Here is a 16,896-nt window from a genome sequence, read left to right as displayed (position 1 = left end):
TTTCATGAAGATGTCAATACTCCCTAACCTAATTAATAAATTTAATGTAATCTTCCCTCCAGCACACTCACCCCCCAAAAAAACCCTGAAAAATTTTGACCTAGATGAGATGATTCTAAAGCTTATATGGAAAAATGAACAGGAGTACCAGGAAAACAACAACAACAAAGTAGCAATGAGGGGAGAGAAGCCCTACTCTGTATTTTTTTTTTTTTTTTAAAGATTTTATTTATTTATTTGACAGAGAGACAGCGAGAGAGGAAACACAAGTAGGGGGAGTGGGAGAGGGAGAAGCAGGCTTCCCGCGGAGCAGGGAGCCCGATGCGGGGCACGATCCCAGGACCCTGGGATCATGACCTGAGCCGAAGGCAGACGCTTAACGACTGAGCCACCCAGGTGCCCCAGCCCTACTCAGTAGTAAAACATGCTCTAAATCTTCAAAAAGGAGTGTGAAATAGGCACATGTATAGACAGAGATCAATGGAAGAGGATAAAAAATGTGCCAAATGAGACATAAATAATACAGGAATTTAGTATACGATAAAGGTGGCAGCACAAATCTCTGGAATAAAGATCATTAATTTTTTTCCAGTGTTGGACAACAATCCTCTAGAAAAAAATGAGCAAAGGAAAAGAATAAACAGTTGGAAAACAGAAGAAATTACAAATGGCCCTTAAGCATATGACAATAGCCTCAACTCCATTCATGTTATGGGTTGAACTGTTTCCCTCCAAAATTCATATGGTGGAATCCTAACTTGCAGGACTGCAGAATGTGACCTTATTTGGAAATAGAGTCTTTACAGAGATAATGAAGTTAAAATGACGCCATTAGGGTACACCCTAATCCAACATGACTGGTGTCCTTGTTGAATGAAGAAATCTGCACACAGACATATATAGAGAGAAGACAAGGTAAAGGGAGCCAGAGAGAAAATGGCCACCTACAAGTCAAGAAGAAGGCCTGGGACAGGTCCTCCCTCACTGCCCTCAAAAGGAACCAACCCTAATGACACCCGGATCTTGGACTTCAAGTTACCAGAACCGTGAGACAAATAATTTCTTTTGTTTAAGCCACCTAGACTGCGGTACTGTGTTAGAGCAACCCCAGAAAACTAATATAGCTTGCAATAAGAGAAATGCAAAAGTTATAAAATATATACCATAGCCTTAAAAATGATTGCCTCTTTGTGTTTGAGTAAAAGACGTCTTCCAACTTTATCCTATATACTTCCATGTTGTTTTAATATTTATAACATATCTTACATTTGTAATTCAAAATTAAGTAAAAAATTCAATCTCTCATAAAACTTATTTTTTAATCTCTTATTTTTATACAAATACATATGTAAACATATACAAACACGCCATTTTTCTTTATGATGGGGTCAATCATATTACAAATATTATTCTATATTTTTAACTTAAAATATGCTGTCAGCAAAACACATTTATCTCAATTCTCTTGAAAGGCTATGCTATATTTCATTGTTTGTATGTAATGATGTTTATATAACCAATAGTCTATTAATGGATAAATTATTTCTTATTTCTTTTTTTAAAGTAGGCTCCATGCCCAGCATGGAGCCCAGTGCAGGGCAAGCTCATGACCCTGAGATCAAGACCTGAGCTGAGTAGATCAAGAGTTGGATGCTTAACCAACTGAGCCACCCAGGTGCTCCACTGGATAAATTATTTCTATCTCATTAAAAACAACGGTAACAATCATACGTATACATATACCTTTTCTTTTTCTTTTTTTAAAGATTTATTTGAATGAGAGAGAGAGAGAGAGAGAGTCTGTGTGTGGGGGGAGGGGCAGAGGGAGAGGAGGAGAGGAATCTCAAGCAGACTCCTCACTGAGCATGGAGCCCTATGTGGGGCTTGATCCTGCGGCCCTGAGATCATGACCTGAGCTGAAATTAAGAGTCGGCCTAACTGGCTGAGCCACCCAGGCACCCCGTCATTTCTCTTTTTTAAATGTAAATTTGTTAAAGTGAATTGCTGGGTCAAAGGGCACACATATTTTAAATTTTTATACATACCGTAATATTTCCTTAATTTATACAGCTACTGTACGTATGCGTACATGAGAGTGCTCACTTGTCAATACACTTGCTAACACTGGATATTATTAATCCTTTAACTCTTTCCAATATGATAAGAGAAACATTTCATCTCATGTTCTGTGCATTAAAAATTTTTGAGGTAATTATGTAAAATTTCATTTTTCTCTTCCTTTTACTTTTTTCCTTTTCTCCCCCTTCTCTGTCTTATCTCTTTCCCTTCAAAACAGTTATATCACACCACTTACAGAATCTTCTTCTGCATTGAAATGGTCTTAATTATTTAATTTATTAATTAAAAATACATGAGTGTGTTTTATTTTTTTAAAAAGATTTTATTTCTTTTTTGACACAGAGAGACAGCGAGAGAGGCAACACAAGCAGGGGGAGCAGCAGAGGGAGAAGCAGGCTTTCCGCCAAGCAGGGAGCCCGATGCGGGGCTTGATCCCAGGACCCTGGGATCATGACCTGAGTCGAACGCAGATGCTTAAGGACTGAGCCACCCAGATGCCCCCGTGAGTGTGTTTTAAATACTGAACTTCTCAGAAAATAACCACACTAGTTTTTTTAAGAAATACAGAAAGTCAAGATGAAACACAATTTCATGCTTATGTGAGAAAGTTTATATATATAACATTTTTATGTTTATATTTAACATTTGAACTTCTTGAAAAAATAAAGCTGAGGAAATTAAGAATTTTATTCTGAACCACTGGAAAGAATTATTGTTCAGGATTAATATAACCTGTGAAAGTCTCTAACACGGACTAGAGCTCAGTGCTATTTTTAAAAAAGAGTAAAGAAAAACAGAGAACTAGGCACTGATGAGGAAAGAATTACGAGGCAATCAAGAAGTTTATATCAGCTTTAAAGGCATATTCAACACTTATTTGTTGAAGGTTTATGCTGAGTGATGAAATGCTCAGGTAACCACAGTTTAATCTTGGAAATGGAAGCACATCGAAACCGAGTCACGCTCCAGCCCTAAGGCTGCGAGAATCAGGAACACACGGGAAATCCCTATGCTGTAGGAGATTCGTTTAGGAGATAGGAGGTAATATTTCTAGTTACTATGTAAGTCTTTTACTAAATCTCAGGGCTTGGATTTTACCATTTGGGAAATTTGATATAATCTTAAAGACAAACATTTTTTCTTTTTTTACCGCTGTGTCAGGAGGCTAATGCCACAGCACCCGGATCTGTGGTGACATGAACTGAAGTTCTATCCATGGGGGAAGAGATTCTCTATCCATGTTTTTAATTTGTGAGCTTAGTCCATACAAAAAGGAAATCCTTAATAATGTCACAAATTTCTTAAAGAAATTCTGATCTAATTTACATTTACATTTAATAAATTCACCAAGAAATGAGTTTGTAATCTATTATAATCTCAGTTAATGCAACACCACCGCAGAATGATGACTTACTTGCATTTTTCTTCTTGTTCTCAAGATGATCTAACAGTTGTCGTATCTCAGTGTCATACTCCACCCATTCTGGGACAATCCTCGCAGCAGCTTCTAGCTTGGGTTCTTTTGTTTTGGGATTATTGCACTAAAAGTTTAAATAAAGTTTTGTTAATGAAAAACTATTATCCTTGTATGTTAATTATACTTCAATTAAGGAAAGAAGGAAGGGAGGGAGGCAGGGAGGGAAGAGGGAAGGAAGGACTGACTGACCATTGTTCAGAAAACATAAAGGAAATGCTTGAGGACATTACTATGTCACTAGAGGAAACAAAACACATTTTGTAAAAAGCTGAGTCCTAAATACTAAATATTTAAAGTACTACAATTAGTTTAATAGGGAAAGGATCAAGTGAAATGACAAATCATACTTTATGTAAGCAAAAAGTGTTTAATGCAAACACCTCAATCAGAAATTTAAACAAAAATTAATTAAAAACATTCTGATGCTTAACAAGGAGTTTGTCAAACAATTCTGCAAACTGTTTTGACAAAAGGTCTAATTACATGACCATTTGTAAAAGAACATAGGAGACTACATTAATAAATATTTTCTTATCTTTTCTTTGGATTAAAGTCTGGTTTATATGCTTTATGTTTTCCACAGACAAAAGTATTTGTTAGCCTTTAGAAATTCCTTGAGTTTCTTTAGCAAAAACATTCATTCCCCTTCTTATGCCTCTGTTCTAATTAGCAACTGTGATGCTATTAAAAATCAGTTAACTAGAAAAAAAAATCAGTTAACTGGAACTCATTTGTCAAAATACTGATAGATGTGAAATTCAGAGTAGTTTATAAATCTCATGTCTAAAAATATTAACTAGTCTATCTGACAGACACAGTGGGAAACCAGTGGATTCAGATCCTCAGTCATGGTTCCAACTCCACTCTTTCTAGTAGTGCGATCCATACATTTCACCTATATGTGTGTCCATGTGTGTTTTATGTGTTATGTGTGTGTATGTGTGTGGGGGGTCCTAGTGCTTCATCATAGAGGAGGTAGATAATCTCCAGGGTTCCACTGACACAGGATCCATTTAAACTACTCAATGAACAATTGGCCCTACTATGGAGTTCCTTGGGAAATTAAAGGTTAAAAGGCAAAACGTATCATAGGAGAAGGATCTGATTCTGGATGTAGGGGACAGTACAGCTGACAAAGGTCTGCTAATGCGCTGCATGGGAGTTGTGAGGAGAGAGGTCACAGGTGCCCCCAGAGTGTTTGGCTGAAGCCATGTGAAGAATGGAGATGCCACTGACTGAGACATGAAGGACGGTGGGAGGAGCACAAACGTCCCCAAGTTCCACAAGCCTCGCCTTTGCTCTCTACAAGGCATTCACAGAGGATGCATCTTGAAGCTCACGCTCTGTGACATTTTCTTATAGTTGCCACAGCTTGCTTTCTCCTTAATTCCTTGTGGGAAAGCTATTGGTTATAAGCCATGAACCTGCTGTCTTGATCCTTTCCTCACCAAATATTTTCAGTTCATTCCATTATGGACTTTTTCGATAGTAATAAATTCCTGAAGTAAGTGGGAAAAGAGGATTTTCTTTGCAGAAATTAACCTTACAGACAATATGTTCTATAAAGTGAAGATAATGGAAACATTTTCTTTCATTTTGTGTCAGAAACTGTTAAAAATACTATGTTTTCCTTTTTTTTTTGTGCTATAATTTTTTCCCCCTATAATCTCTATCAGTGGTACTTAAACAGGGCTATTATGCCCCTCAAGGGAGCTCTGACAAGGTCTGGACACATTTTGGGTGTCACGGCTCGGGGTGGGGTGGGGTGGGGTGATACTGCCATCTAGTGGGTAAGGCCAGGGATGCTGCTAAACATCCTACAAAGAGCAGGACGGTCCCCACAATTGCGGATTATACGGTCCTAAATGTAAATAATGCCCAGGTTGAGAAACCTGATTATTGAAATGGAGCTGAGACAGTATCCTAACATTCAGAAATGCTCTCCTTCTCACCTTCAATACCATTAATCATGCTTTCTCCTCTTCATTAGGCCATTTCCTTGGGATTTTTCTGCACTCCCTTAACTTTTTCTCCAAGAAGCTGGCCCAAATTAGCATGTTCTCTCATTTTGAAGTGTTTCTGTGGGAGGGATGGCTAGCTGTCCACCAAAATTTATGCCACCTTTTCTCTATGTAGACCCATCACTAGGAAGTAGCCCATCTGGGAATGCCATTTCTCAGCTCCTCTGACATCTAGATGTGGCCACACAACCAATTCCCACCCAAGGGGCCACAGCTTTTAGGAGTCAGGAAGCATTCCTCACACTTCTTACCTCCCCTCCAGATCAACACTTCACAACAGAAATATGATGGAAACTACATATGTCATCTTAAATTTTCTAGTAGCCACATATAAAAGGAACAGGTGAAATAAATTTTAATACTGTATTTTATTTAACCAAATATGTCCAAATTATCAGTCAATATGTAATAAATATAAAAGTTAGTAATATGAGATATTTTTACCTTCTTATTATAGTACCGAGTCTTCAAAATCTGGTATCTTATACTTTATAGCACATCTCAGTTCAGACTAGCAACATTTTAAGTGCTGAATGGACACATGTGGCAAGTGGCCACCGTCCTGGACAGATCAGCTCCAGATGGATACAGATGATGACAGGACCTCAGAGGATGAAGTAGCCCCAGGTGGATGGAGGCCGGTCCCTGAGTCATGATGGACAGGGAAGCTACTCACTGACAGAATACTCACTTAGATCTGTATTCAGGTGAGTAAGAAACCACTGAAATTTGGGGTTTGTCATAGTTAGCTCATGCTAACTATCTCTAAGTGTTAGAGATCCCAAGGAGACCTTCCGTCCCTAATGTATGAGTCACAACCTTTTACGTCCCAGCACAACCTTAACAATCTCTTAGGAGTTTCGTTATGTTCTTGACCTCTCTTTAGAACATTCCCTTGCTTTCTTCTTAACAATGCCATCTTACTTGTTTCTGCTACATTCTATCACCTTTGACTGAAACCTAACATACTGGCATGCTACTTTTTTTTCTATACATTTCTACACATACCTAGAAAAATGTCTATTTTATTGTCCTGTCTTATTTTGTTCAAAACTGTATGAATGCTAATATTTTGACAGCTTATTTTTTACTGAAGATCTTGTAAATAATTATTTAAAACTTAAATTAGCACAAAAAACAAGATGGTCAGAAAAAGAATGACAACATCTCGTGACTACCAAAGACAATAAAATATTGGAATGTGACTTTGAGACAGACTAAATAAATTAGTTTGAACTATTTCACATTTAGGAGACTTACACTGTGTAGCATAGTTAATCTACTTAAAATTAAAATGAAAAAAAATTTCTCACAAGGAAGAAAAACAGACATGTATAGGATAATTTAGTAGACACAGAATTATTTCGGTTGTCTTCATTTGGGGAAAATATTGGCAGGAGAACCAAACTGGTTATATATTAAGATAATAGTTAATCCATGAACACTTCAGGCAGCTCCTGGCCTTTCTTTCAGAAGCCCCTGAAAAGTGCCGAAAAGAGTAATGCAGCAAGCCCGAGATCGGATCCTTCGAAAGGCCTGCTTGCAAGGATGGCCCCTGGCTGGCTTCTGGGCACTTGGGTTTCAGCAGTGTTCCCACCATCCCTGGTAAGACTGGCTCACAGTGCCTAAACCCTGCCAATCCCGTGGTTTATGCTGAACCTGCTTTCCTTTTGATTGTTGGGAATTTTCAGTGTTTTTACGTATTAAGTGCCTGGTCAACGCGACAGGCAGGGGGAGTGCTTCTGCGAGCAGCCCCCCCTGTAGGAATCCTGGGCCCTGGGTTCCTAACCAGCTGCCCTGGGACACAGCACCTCACCAGTGTTGTGGAATTCCCCACAGCTTACGGGGTTAAGCTGCTCTTGTGTGACTGCACAGGGAGAGGGCTCCTGGAAGCTTGCACCTGGCTTGCTCTGCACTTTGCCCCAGACACCTCTTCCCTCTGTGGACATGGATTTGTACCCCCTGGAATAAAGCACAGCCATGAGCAGGACGATATTCTGAGTCCTGGGAGTCCTCTTAATGATTCCTCAAAGCTGGGGGTGGTCCTGGAGGCCCCTGACACAGCCCTGTACTTGGCCGACCTAAGTAAACAGAATGGTACTAACAGACGAAGCAGCCGGGTGCCACAGGGGTGCCATTCTGTCTATAAAAGAGAAACAATTCTATTGGAACACGTTCACACCTGCCTGCATGCAGAGGACAGCACGCACACTCACCAGATCAATGGTTTTGGCTCTCTGTTTGGAGTCATCATCACACCACGTTTCACACCACAACCAGTCTTGAGGAAGAGACTTAATGGCGACTTGGTAAATCATATTATTGGGAAGATCCTATGGAAACAAGTGATTTAAACAAGGAGGTACAGAAATTAGAGGGAACAAGGTCAATTAGATTAAAAACAGGTTCAAAAAAAAACATTCGCAGATCTAAGGTACCGATTTTTAGGCTATTAAATACTTAATATGACCCAATCACCTTGTGTCACGATGAACCCGTGCACTAGAACGACACCCACAGCTGTCCTGGACGTCACCCCAGGTGTCAGGGATGCAGCGGGAAGCCCAGACACCCACCACCCCACAGGCCCCCAAATGGACAGGCTCCCTGCCTCCGCCTGCCCCAAAGCAGCGCAACTGGTCACCCGCACTGGGCCTGCTCTTGCCACTGCTGTCAGAAACCGCCGCGCCCTCCAGATTCGGAGGTGACCCTTCATTTCCCTGTTAGGAAACAATGTTCCAGGGATTCTCACATCCCTTCATGCTCCGAGCTTTCTAAGCAAAGACTGCTGGCACCTGGGATAAAGAAAGTTTCTAAGGCAGATGAGCCTCATAAGTGGCAAAAGAGCTCGGGAGTGCTGCCTGTAAGCACATGCGTGACCGAGCCCAGTCAAGTCTTCGGAGGAGATGGCCATCCCTGGGTCCACAAAGATTCCAGCCTCGTGAGACACTGTGGAGCAGAACACCAGCTACGTCAGGCCCAGATTCCTGGCCCACTGAAACTGTGTTATTGCAAGCGGTTATGTTTTCAGGTAAGCCGTTAGGGAGTGATAGATAATGAATATAGGGTTGTTGCAGAATTTGGATTTTCCAAATAAAGCTGCTTACAACTATTCATGCACAAGTCTTTGTATAGACATATGCTTTTATTTCCCTTGAAGTAGAATGACTGGTCATAGGGTAGGTGTAAATTCAAATTCATAAGAAACTGCCAACTGTTTTCCAAAACGGCTACAGCATTTTACCTGCTCGTCAGCAGTGTATGTGAGTTCTAGCTGCTCTGCATCCTTGTCAACACTTAGTGTGGTCAGTCTTTTTAATATCAACCATTCTAATAGTGTGTGGAACAGTTCATTGTAGTTTTAATTCTCATTTCCCTAATGACTAATGATCTTCAGCATCTCTCCATGGACTTATTGCCACTTGGTCATCATCTTTGGTGAAGGGTCTGTTAAAATCTGATTTTTTAAAATGAGATTGTTTTCTTATTAATGAGTTGGTTTTTTTTTTTTAAGATTTTATTTATTTATTTGACAGAGAGAGACACAGCGAGAGAGGGAACACAAGCAGGGGGAGTGGGAGAGGGAGAAGCAGGCTTCTCGCCGAGCAGGGAGCCCGATGTGGGGCTCGATCCCAGGACCCTGGGATCATGACCTGAGCTGAAGGCAGATGCCCAATGATTGAGCCACCCAGGCGCCCCTTATTAATAAGTTTTAAGAGGTCTTTTATATATTTGTCAATTATTTTCTTATGTGAATCACACTTTTAACGGGTCTAAAAACATCTGCATAAACAAAGGCCACAGAGACTTATTTTCTCCTATCTTCTAAAAGTTTTATAGTTTTACATTATATCTTTAGATCTATGTGTTTTGAGTTAGTTTTTCCATGTGGCATGTGTTATGGATGGTAGTGTTTGTCTTGAATTAGACGTGGATGTCTAATTCTTCCAGCGCCATTTGTTTAGAAGGCTGTCCTTTCTCCACTGCACTGCCTTCACACCTCTGTCAAAAGTCAACTGTTCACATGTGTGGGTTATTTCTGGAATCTCTATTCCTATTTATGGATTAGAATGATCTATTTTTACACCAAACCACACCGTTTTGATTACAGTAGCTTTATAGCAAGTCTTGAAATCAGGCAAAATAAGTCTTCAAACTCTGTTCTTCTTCAAAGCTGTTTTGGCTATTTCGGGTCTACTGCATTTCTATATGAACGTAATTTTAAAAATGCTATTAGAAATAATATCATCTTTTTAGTTTCAATCTCCAACTGTTGCTAGTAAATAGAAATACAGAATTGATTTTCATATATTGATCTTATATCTGCAGTATTACTAAATATAATTATTGACTCCATATAACTTTTTAGTAGATTATAGAGGATTGTCTACATAGATGATTCTGTCTGAAAAAAAGTTACTTATTCCTTGCCAATCCAATGCCTTTTATTCTTCTTGCGTTGCTGTACTATCTAGTACCTCTACTACATACTGAATAGAAATGATGAGTAGATATCTTTTCTTTGTTCCTGATCTTAAGGGGAGAGTATTCAGTATTTCACCATTAAGTATGTTAGCTACAGGTTTTTCATAGGTGTCTTTTTTTTAAAGATTTTATTTATTTGAGAGAGAGAGAGAAACAGTGAGCACAACAGGGGGGAAAAGCAGAGGGAGAGGGAGAAAGAATCTGAAGCAGACTCTGCACTGAGCATAGAGCCTGATGTGGGGCTTAATCCCACGTCCACGAGATCATGACCTGAGCCAAAACCAAGAGTTAGATGTTCAACCGAGTCACCCAGGCGCCCCTCATAGGTGTCCTTTATCAGGCTGAGGAAGTTCCCTTCTTGTCCTAGTTTGCTGAGAGTTTTTATTAGGAATGGATATTGGAATATATCAAATGCTCTTTTGTATTAAGCTGATCATATGGTTTTTCTATTTTTTGGTTTGTTAATATAGTGAATTATACTGACTGGTATTCTAAAATGGAATGAACCCAGGGATAAAGTCCATTTAGTTATGATACAGGGTCTCTTTTATATATTGCTGGATTTGGTTTCTTGAGATTTTTATTAAGGATTTTTACATCTGTTCATGTGGGATGTTAGTCTGTAATTTTCCTTTCTTGTAATGTCTTTGTATGGTCTTAAAGTCAAGGGAATGTTAGCTTTGTAGAATGAGTAGAATTGGTATTATTTCTTTAATGTTTGGTAGAATTCACTAATGAAGGTATCTGGGCATGGAGATTTAAACTAAACTCAGTTTCCTCAACTGACATAGGACTATTCAGACTATTTCATTTTGAGTGCATTTTGGTAGGTTGTGTCTTTTAAGTTGCTGACTAGATTAGACTCTTTCTAACTAACTAGGAACCATAGATTCTTCTGAATTGAAATATACAGATATCCTGTGTATGGGTTTGCCTTTCCTGCTCGCAGAGACTTAGCACCATTATCCAAGGGCTTACAGAGCTATCCCACTGAGAGAGGATTCCATTTAATATTGCAGTAGACCAACAGACCTACTTGACAGCAAGGAAAGGAAGCTTGGCAGGGGGCACATGACCAAGAGATCCCATGGTCCCATCTCATACTACACCACCCAGAAGCTGCTGGCCTGACAAAGCAATAGAATGATTTTTGGAGACAATACCCTGCAAGAGTGGGGTGCAGCATTATATTCTAAATCACCAACCATTATATGGTGCTGTGTTACCACATGGAAGAAAGACATGGATCTAGGGAGCAAAGAAGTGATCCTGCTTATCCTCACTCCCAGTGACCCTCTTGGGGAAGCTGTGCTTGTTATCCCCATAATTCTGGGAGATCTGGGTCATATCATTAGGTTAAGTAACTCTAGAAATTAGTTGGATATTGAGAAAAAAGGTGTTTATCTATTAGGTAAAACAAAATGTAAGGCAGTAGCCAGGTGGGACGCAGGACGAAGGGAGTTTGTCTTAAAAATCGGAGACAGAGACATATTTAACTGATGATGGAAGTGAGTAAGAAAAAGGTACGGTAAGTGAGCCAGGGCATGTGGTGGGATGAAGAGGCCTAAGGATGGAAAATATGATTAGTTTTGAAAATGTTGAGCTGAAAGTGAAAAATTATATGTAAGTCAAGACAGCTGAGATATCTAATACAAAATTGTACCAAGGGGAGAAAGAGGCTGAAAATGTCAGATTTTGAAGTCTACAAGAAGGGAACTGGAGCAGTCTGGATCCATGTCTATGAACATTCTACCTACCTGATCGAGGTTTGAAAGGCTGTTTGGATCTTGACTGAGAGCTTGGTACTGGCCCCGGAGCCTGTCTCCTGCTGCAATTCTCCTGAACTTCTTGAGATCCACCACATACAAGGCGCTGCAAAAGTGAAGAGTCTGTGGTGGCCCATGTTGTTCATGTATTTTTACTCTCCCCCAGTGACGGTCCACAGTAATGGGACTGACTTTAGATCTCCCTGGGTCTAATAATAATGAACCCTTTCATAAATTTTCTCCCCATGTCCACACTGTTTCCGAGGGGTCTGAAGTTTGTTATAATACTGTTAGGATCCATACCCTCGTAGAGTCACCTCAAGTTTTTCCAAGATACCATGAAAGTCATGGCTCTACAAAACAACAGTTTTGAAGACAGTATGCTCATTTTGCTATGTAACAAACCAGTTTATTCTGTAGTGGTGAGGAGCCTCTCACTTGAGTCCTATTACTTGGGTTTAACTGCCGGCTCAGCTATGCACTAACAGTGTAAGCCTGGGAAAGTCACATGAATGCTGCATGCTGTGGTTTCCACATCTGTTAAATGGTATCCGGATAACGGTATCTCAGAAGGCTGTCATAGGGATTTTATGAGTTAATACATGTAAAGTCTTGTAAGGGTGACTGTCATGCCATAAACACTAACTGGTTGCCATTACTGTCTGATTTCTAAGAAAACTGAGTATTGTGATCCAGTAAGTTATTTAGTTACCAAAAAGTAAGAATATAAATTTTCTTACCTAATATGGTATTTCCTTCTTAAAAGATGTGATGCCCAGTATCCTTTTTTCCAGAAACGATATCCATCCATTTCAGTGCGGCTATCACAAAATGGAGTATACCCATAAGGTGCTCCACCCAGGTCGAAATCTCGGAGTTCTTTTAGGTCATGTCTCACAATCTAAATAATTAAAATAGTTTCTCTGATGAAGACTATAAAATAATATAATATTATGTTGTTATAATATAATAAGCCCTTTTTATGTGAATCTCAAATCATCACCTGATTGTAGAAATAAAGAGAATTGTGTTTTTCTCACAGCTCTTTCAAGTGGTAGGGAGTTTACTAAGTTCCTTTTTCTCTTGTTCTTACAGGTGAAAAGAAACCAGGGCGCCTGGGTGGCTCAGGTGGTTAAGCGTCTGCCTTCAGCCCAGGTCATGATCCCGGAGTCCCAGGATAGAGCCCCAAGTTGGGCTCCCTGCTCAGCAGGGAGTCTGCTTCTCTCTCTGCCCCTCCCCCTGCTTGTGCTCTCTCTCTCTCTCTCACTCAAATAAAATAAAATTTTTTAAAAAAAAGATGAAAATAAACCTAAAATGTATATGCCTAGTCTATACAACAGTGGTCTTACTCATTAATAAGAATAGTTTCTGTCATTTTATTTTTTAAGATTTTATTTGACAGAGAGAGTATTTGACAGAGAGAGCATGAGTGGGGGAGGGGCAGAAAGGGAGAGGGACAAGCAGACTCCCTGCCAAGTGCAGAGACCGACACAGAGCTTGATCCCAGGATCCTGAGATCATGACCTGAGCTGAAGTCAGAGCCACCCAGGAGCCCCTTGTTACACGACTTTAATCAAGATAGTTTAAACAAAATGTATTTTGGGAAGAAATGAAGTATTTCACAAGTACATCACTCTTAGTTTATCAAGATATAGATTAATAATTAAAAATCATTTTATGATAAATCTCTATTATTGTAATATTGGCAAATATTAGTCTGAATGATAAAAACCTCTTGGTTACCCTCAGTGGCTTTAATGAAATAACAGTAAGTTCTTTTTTTTTTTTTTTAAGATTTTATTTATTTGAGAGAGAGAGCAAGCACAAGCAGGGGAAGGGGCAGAGGCGGAGGGAAAGAATCCCAAGCAGACTCCATGCTGAGCCTGATGCAGGGCTCGATCCCATGACCCTGAGACCATGACCTGAGTTGAAACCAAGAGTTGGATGCTCAACCAACTGCACCACCCAGGAGCATTTTTTAACAGACTCAGGCCTGCTGGAAAATATCACTGTGTAAGTTGGGGGAAGATAGGAGAAATATATTTTATGTTAGATGGTATGTTTGGAAGTGCCTAGTTCATTACCTACATTTGCCTGTTTTCTTAGTTTTTAATTATAATGTTTCATATTTATCACTTTGGAAAATACTACAAAAATAATAAAAGTTTACAATATAAGTAAATCCTAATATAGGATTTGAAAAATATACTTTTTGCCCTAAATAGAAATTGTACTAACTTGTACACTTAATTTATATAATGTTACTATTTACATTTTACTGTTCTTAAAAATTCTGTGTATTTTTCAAATATTTTTTCCCATTAATGATTACAAAGGCATGCAAAGGAGGGAAGGGGAAAAGTCATAATTTTTGGATATATAAATTTTGAAAGCTGAGTACTATAATGGCTTTTGGGGGCCAAATTTGGGACTTTTTTTCCCCTTAAGTGGTAGAATGAGGAGGATTTGGCTAATGCCCACGAATACCGTGGGAGGTTCAGAAGGAAAGGAGAGATGTCTGTAATCGTTAATTTTTTCAGCAAGAAGAAATAGCTCATTTTAAATAAGCAGCTCATATTCATAGGAACTCAGACTACTTTTATTGTGACTAGTATCAGTACTTATTTTTTAATTACCAAAATTAAAAAACTACTATTTCAGAGAGAAAACTGCAATGTCCTAAATAGTAAATGGTACTTCTTGTGATACAACATTTGATTTTCCCCTGGAATTCTGACAGTTTTGTTTTGTTTTGTTTTGTTTTAAAGATGCTTTCCTTATGTATGTTGTATATTTTTATGTAGCATGGCAACAAAGATAATAATGAACACCAGCAATATAAACTGAGCCCTACACTCAAACAGAAGTGCAGAAAAAGTTTAAGTACTACTAAAAACAACAGTTAATCTTATTACCTGGTCAGCATCAACAAAAATGATTTTGTCCACCGCTAGAGGAAAAAGGACATCGAGGAAAAGAATTTTGTAACCCCAAATGATCCTCTGTTTTTCAGTCTGCTGATGAAGCCAGCTGGGCCATTTATACTGCACTAGTTCATACTGGAATCCATACTCCTCAGCCATGGGAGGAATGACCTCCTAAAAACGTACACATACACACAAATCAAAGAATATGTTCAAGGAAGAGGAAGTAGTTTTTGTTTTAGAGAAAAAAATCAACATTTTAAAAAGCAGAGTTTACTATAAATTGTTACAAATGACTTGGTAAAATGCCTAAACTACTTCTACAACTTATACCTACTAATGAGGAATATGGAAATGCTGACAAATATAAAAATACAAGTATACATGAAACTATATAATCTACTGACATTAAAAAATAGGTACACCATATTGAATAGCAAGTTTATTAAGTAAAAAAAATGTTCCCCTAGTTTTTACTACCAATGTTTGACCTGAGAAAGCCTGACTATACAAGAAGCGTCTGGATCTTGGGACACCGATGCATCACACAGTTCGTGTGTATGTCAACATGCTGGCTGCTCAGACAGACACAACAGGAAGAGGGGGTGCAAAAACCCACAAAATGAGTTGTAAAGTGATAAATTAGGTTTTCTACATGAGTTTTATGTTTGAGATTTATGACCTATTTAATTCAAGAATTAAAAATACAGGGTAGTCATTATGGTTCTGGATGTTTGGTATTTGGTGCATAGTCTTACAGACTTAGAGTATCTTATTCTGTTTAAAGCAGAGCAGTTAATGAAATGCACTGTTGGCTAAGTTTGGTTCATGAGCCCCAAACTGAGAGGGAGAGTGGTAAAGGTGGGGGTGGGGAGGGAGATGGGTTAGCAAACAGAGAATTCGCTTTTTCCTTCTCAGTTCTCATTTGTAGCTTGTTGCTGGTTATACACCTAGTTTAATTTTCTTCCTGCTTTTGTAAGAATAGTATAGATTTAAATTACGTTCCTTAGTGTAAGCACTGGTATTTATCTGTGAATTGAAATGCTGCAATTATGGCTAGAATGGTTGCTGATAATCATTGTTTTGATTTCAAAACTAAAAAATATATATATATATATTAGGAGAAAGTAGAAAAGCTCTCTAATCAGCAAATATGCATTAATATTTTCACTGAGCATGCACTAGGTGCTAGGCACTATTTTAGGGCCTAGGGATACAGAAGTGAACAAAACAGATATAAATCATGGCCTTCATAAAGCTTACATTTTAGAGGTGGTAGGTAGAAAATAAATGAAAGAGTAAGTCATCTATAGAACATAGTGCTAGGGGAAAAGTAAAAGGGAGGAAAGCAGAGTGAAAAATCAGAAGGGACTAATTTCAGATTGTGTGGTCAGGAAAGGATTATTCCCTAAGTAGGTATAATTCATCAAAGATTTGAAGGAAGAGAGAGATGTTTTGAAAACTGGAAGGAAAGGATCTAGGGTACTAGTAATTTCTGTATAGGACTGCTGGTTACACAGGTGTTTTAACTTTGTAAAAATTCATCAAAGCTGCACACTTACGATTTGTACACATTGTATTTCACTGAAAGATTTCAAAAAGATAAACATTTTGCGGGAAAGGAACGAAATTCCCAAAAGAAAAAAAATATTATTTCAGATATGCTATTACTTTTGGCCACATGGTAGAACAAGAACTTTATGCAGGCACAGCATGTATTTCTACTGAATGGCATCACTGCCCGCTAAGAGAATCTTCAGATTGTACTAGCTCAGTTTATGTAGAATTAATCCCAGCATGCAGTGTTTGCCTAGTAGGATAACATCAAAAATTCGGTAACAAACTAGTATGACTTCTTGTTTGTATTTATAGGTTCTTTTTCAGTTGTCTTCTGCTAAATGAGCACACGAGGTGGCACTCTTGGTGGTGGTGGCGGGAGAGGATGTGACATAGGGTTAAGCACCTGGGCTTTGAGGGCAGGATGCTTGGGATCAGATCTCAGCTATGTTCCTAATTAGCTGTTTGATCTCAGGCCTGGGCTTTAAAGGACAAATCTTGTTCAAAGAAAGGTTGGGCCCTTTGCCCTGCACTCCTGGGAGGTAAACTCTATCCTTGCCCTGTCCTGCCTTGGGCCACACCAAATA

The 16,896-nt window shown here is 38.9% G+C and overlaps 1 protein-coding gene across 2 annotated transcripts in view; it reads right to left on the bottom strand.

Annotated features, from left to right (window-relative positions):
- The window catches only part of UGGT2 (UDP-glucose glycoprotein glucosyltransferase 2), a 180,962-nt gene that overhangs the window by 5,755 nt on the left and 158,311 nt on the right, over positions 1 to 16,896 (bottom strand). For both annotated transcript variants that reach the window (XM_036080088.2, XM_078070183.1), the window contains 5 exons: positions 14,744 to 14,926; positions 12,569 to 12,729; positions 11,820 to 11,934; positions 7,794 to 7,910; positions 3,494 to 3,620 (listed from right to left, as the gene is read on the bottom strand). In XM_036080088.2, the coding sequence (XP_035935981.2) occupies positions 3,494 to 3,620; positions 7,794 to 7,910; positions 11,820 to 11,934; positions 12,569 to 12,729; positions 14,744 to 14,926 (703 nt within the window). The remainder of the gene's footprint in view (positions 1 to 3,493; positions 3,621 to 7,793; positions 7,911 to 11,819; positions 11,935 to 12,568; positions 12,730 to 14,743; positions 14,927 to 16,896) is intronic.

Source organism: Halichoerus grypus, chromosome 4 (assembly GCF_964656455.1).
Source record: "Halichoerus grypus chromosome 4, mHalGry1.hap1.1, whole genome shotgun sequence".
NCBI classification, from domain to species: domain Eukaryota; kingdom Metazoa; phylum Chordata; class Mammalia; order Carnivora; family Phocidae; genus Halichoerus; species Halichoerus grypus.
The sequence above is the reverse complement of the archived record's forward strand: the minus strand, read 5'-3'. Positions and strand labels throughout refer to the sequence as shown.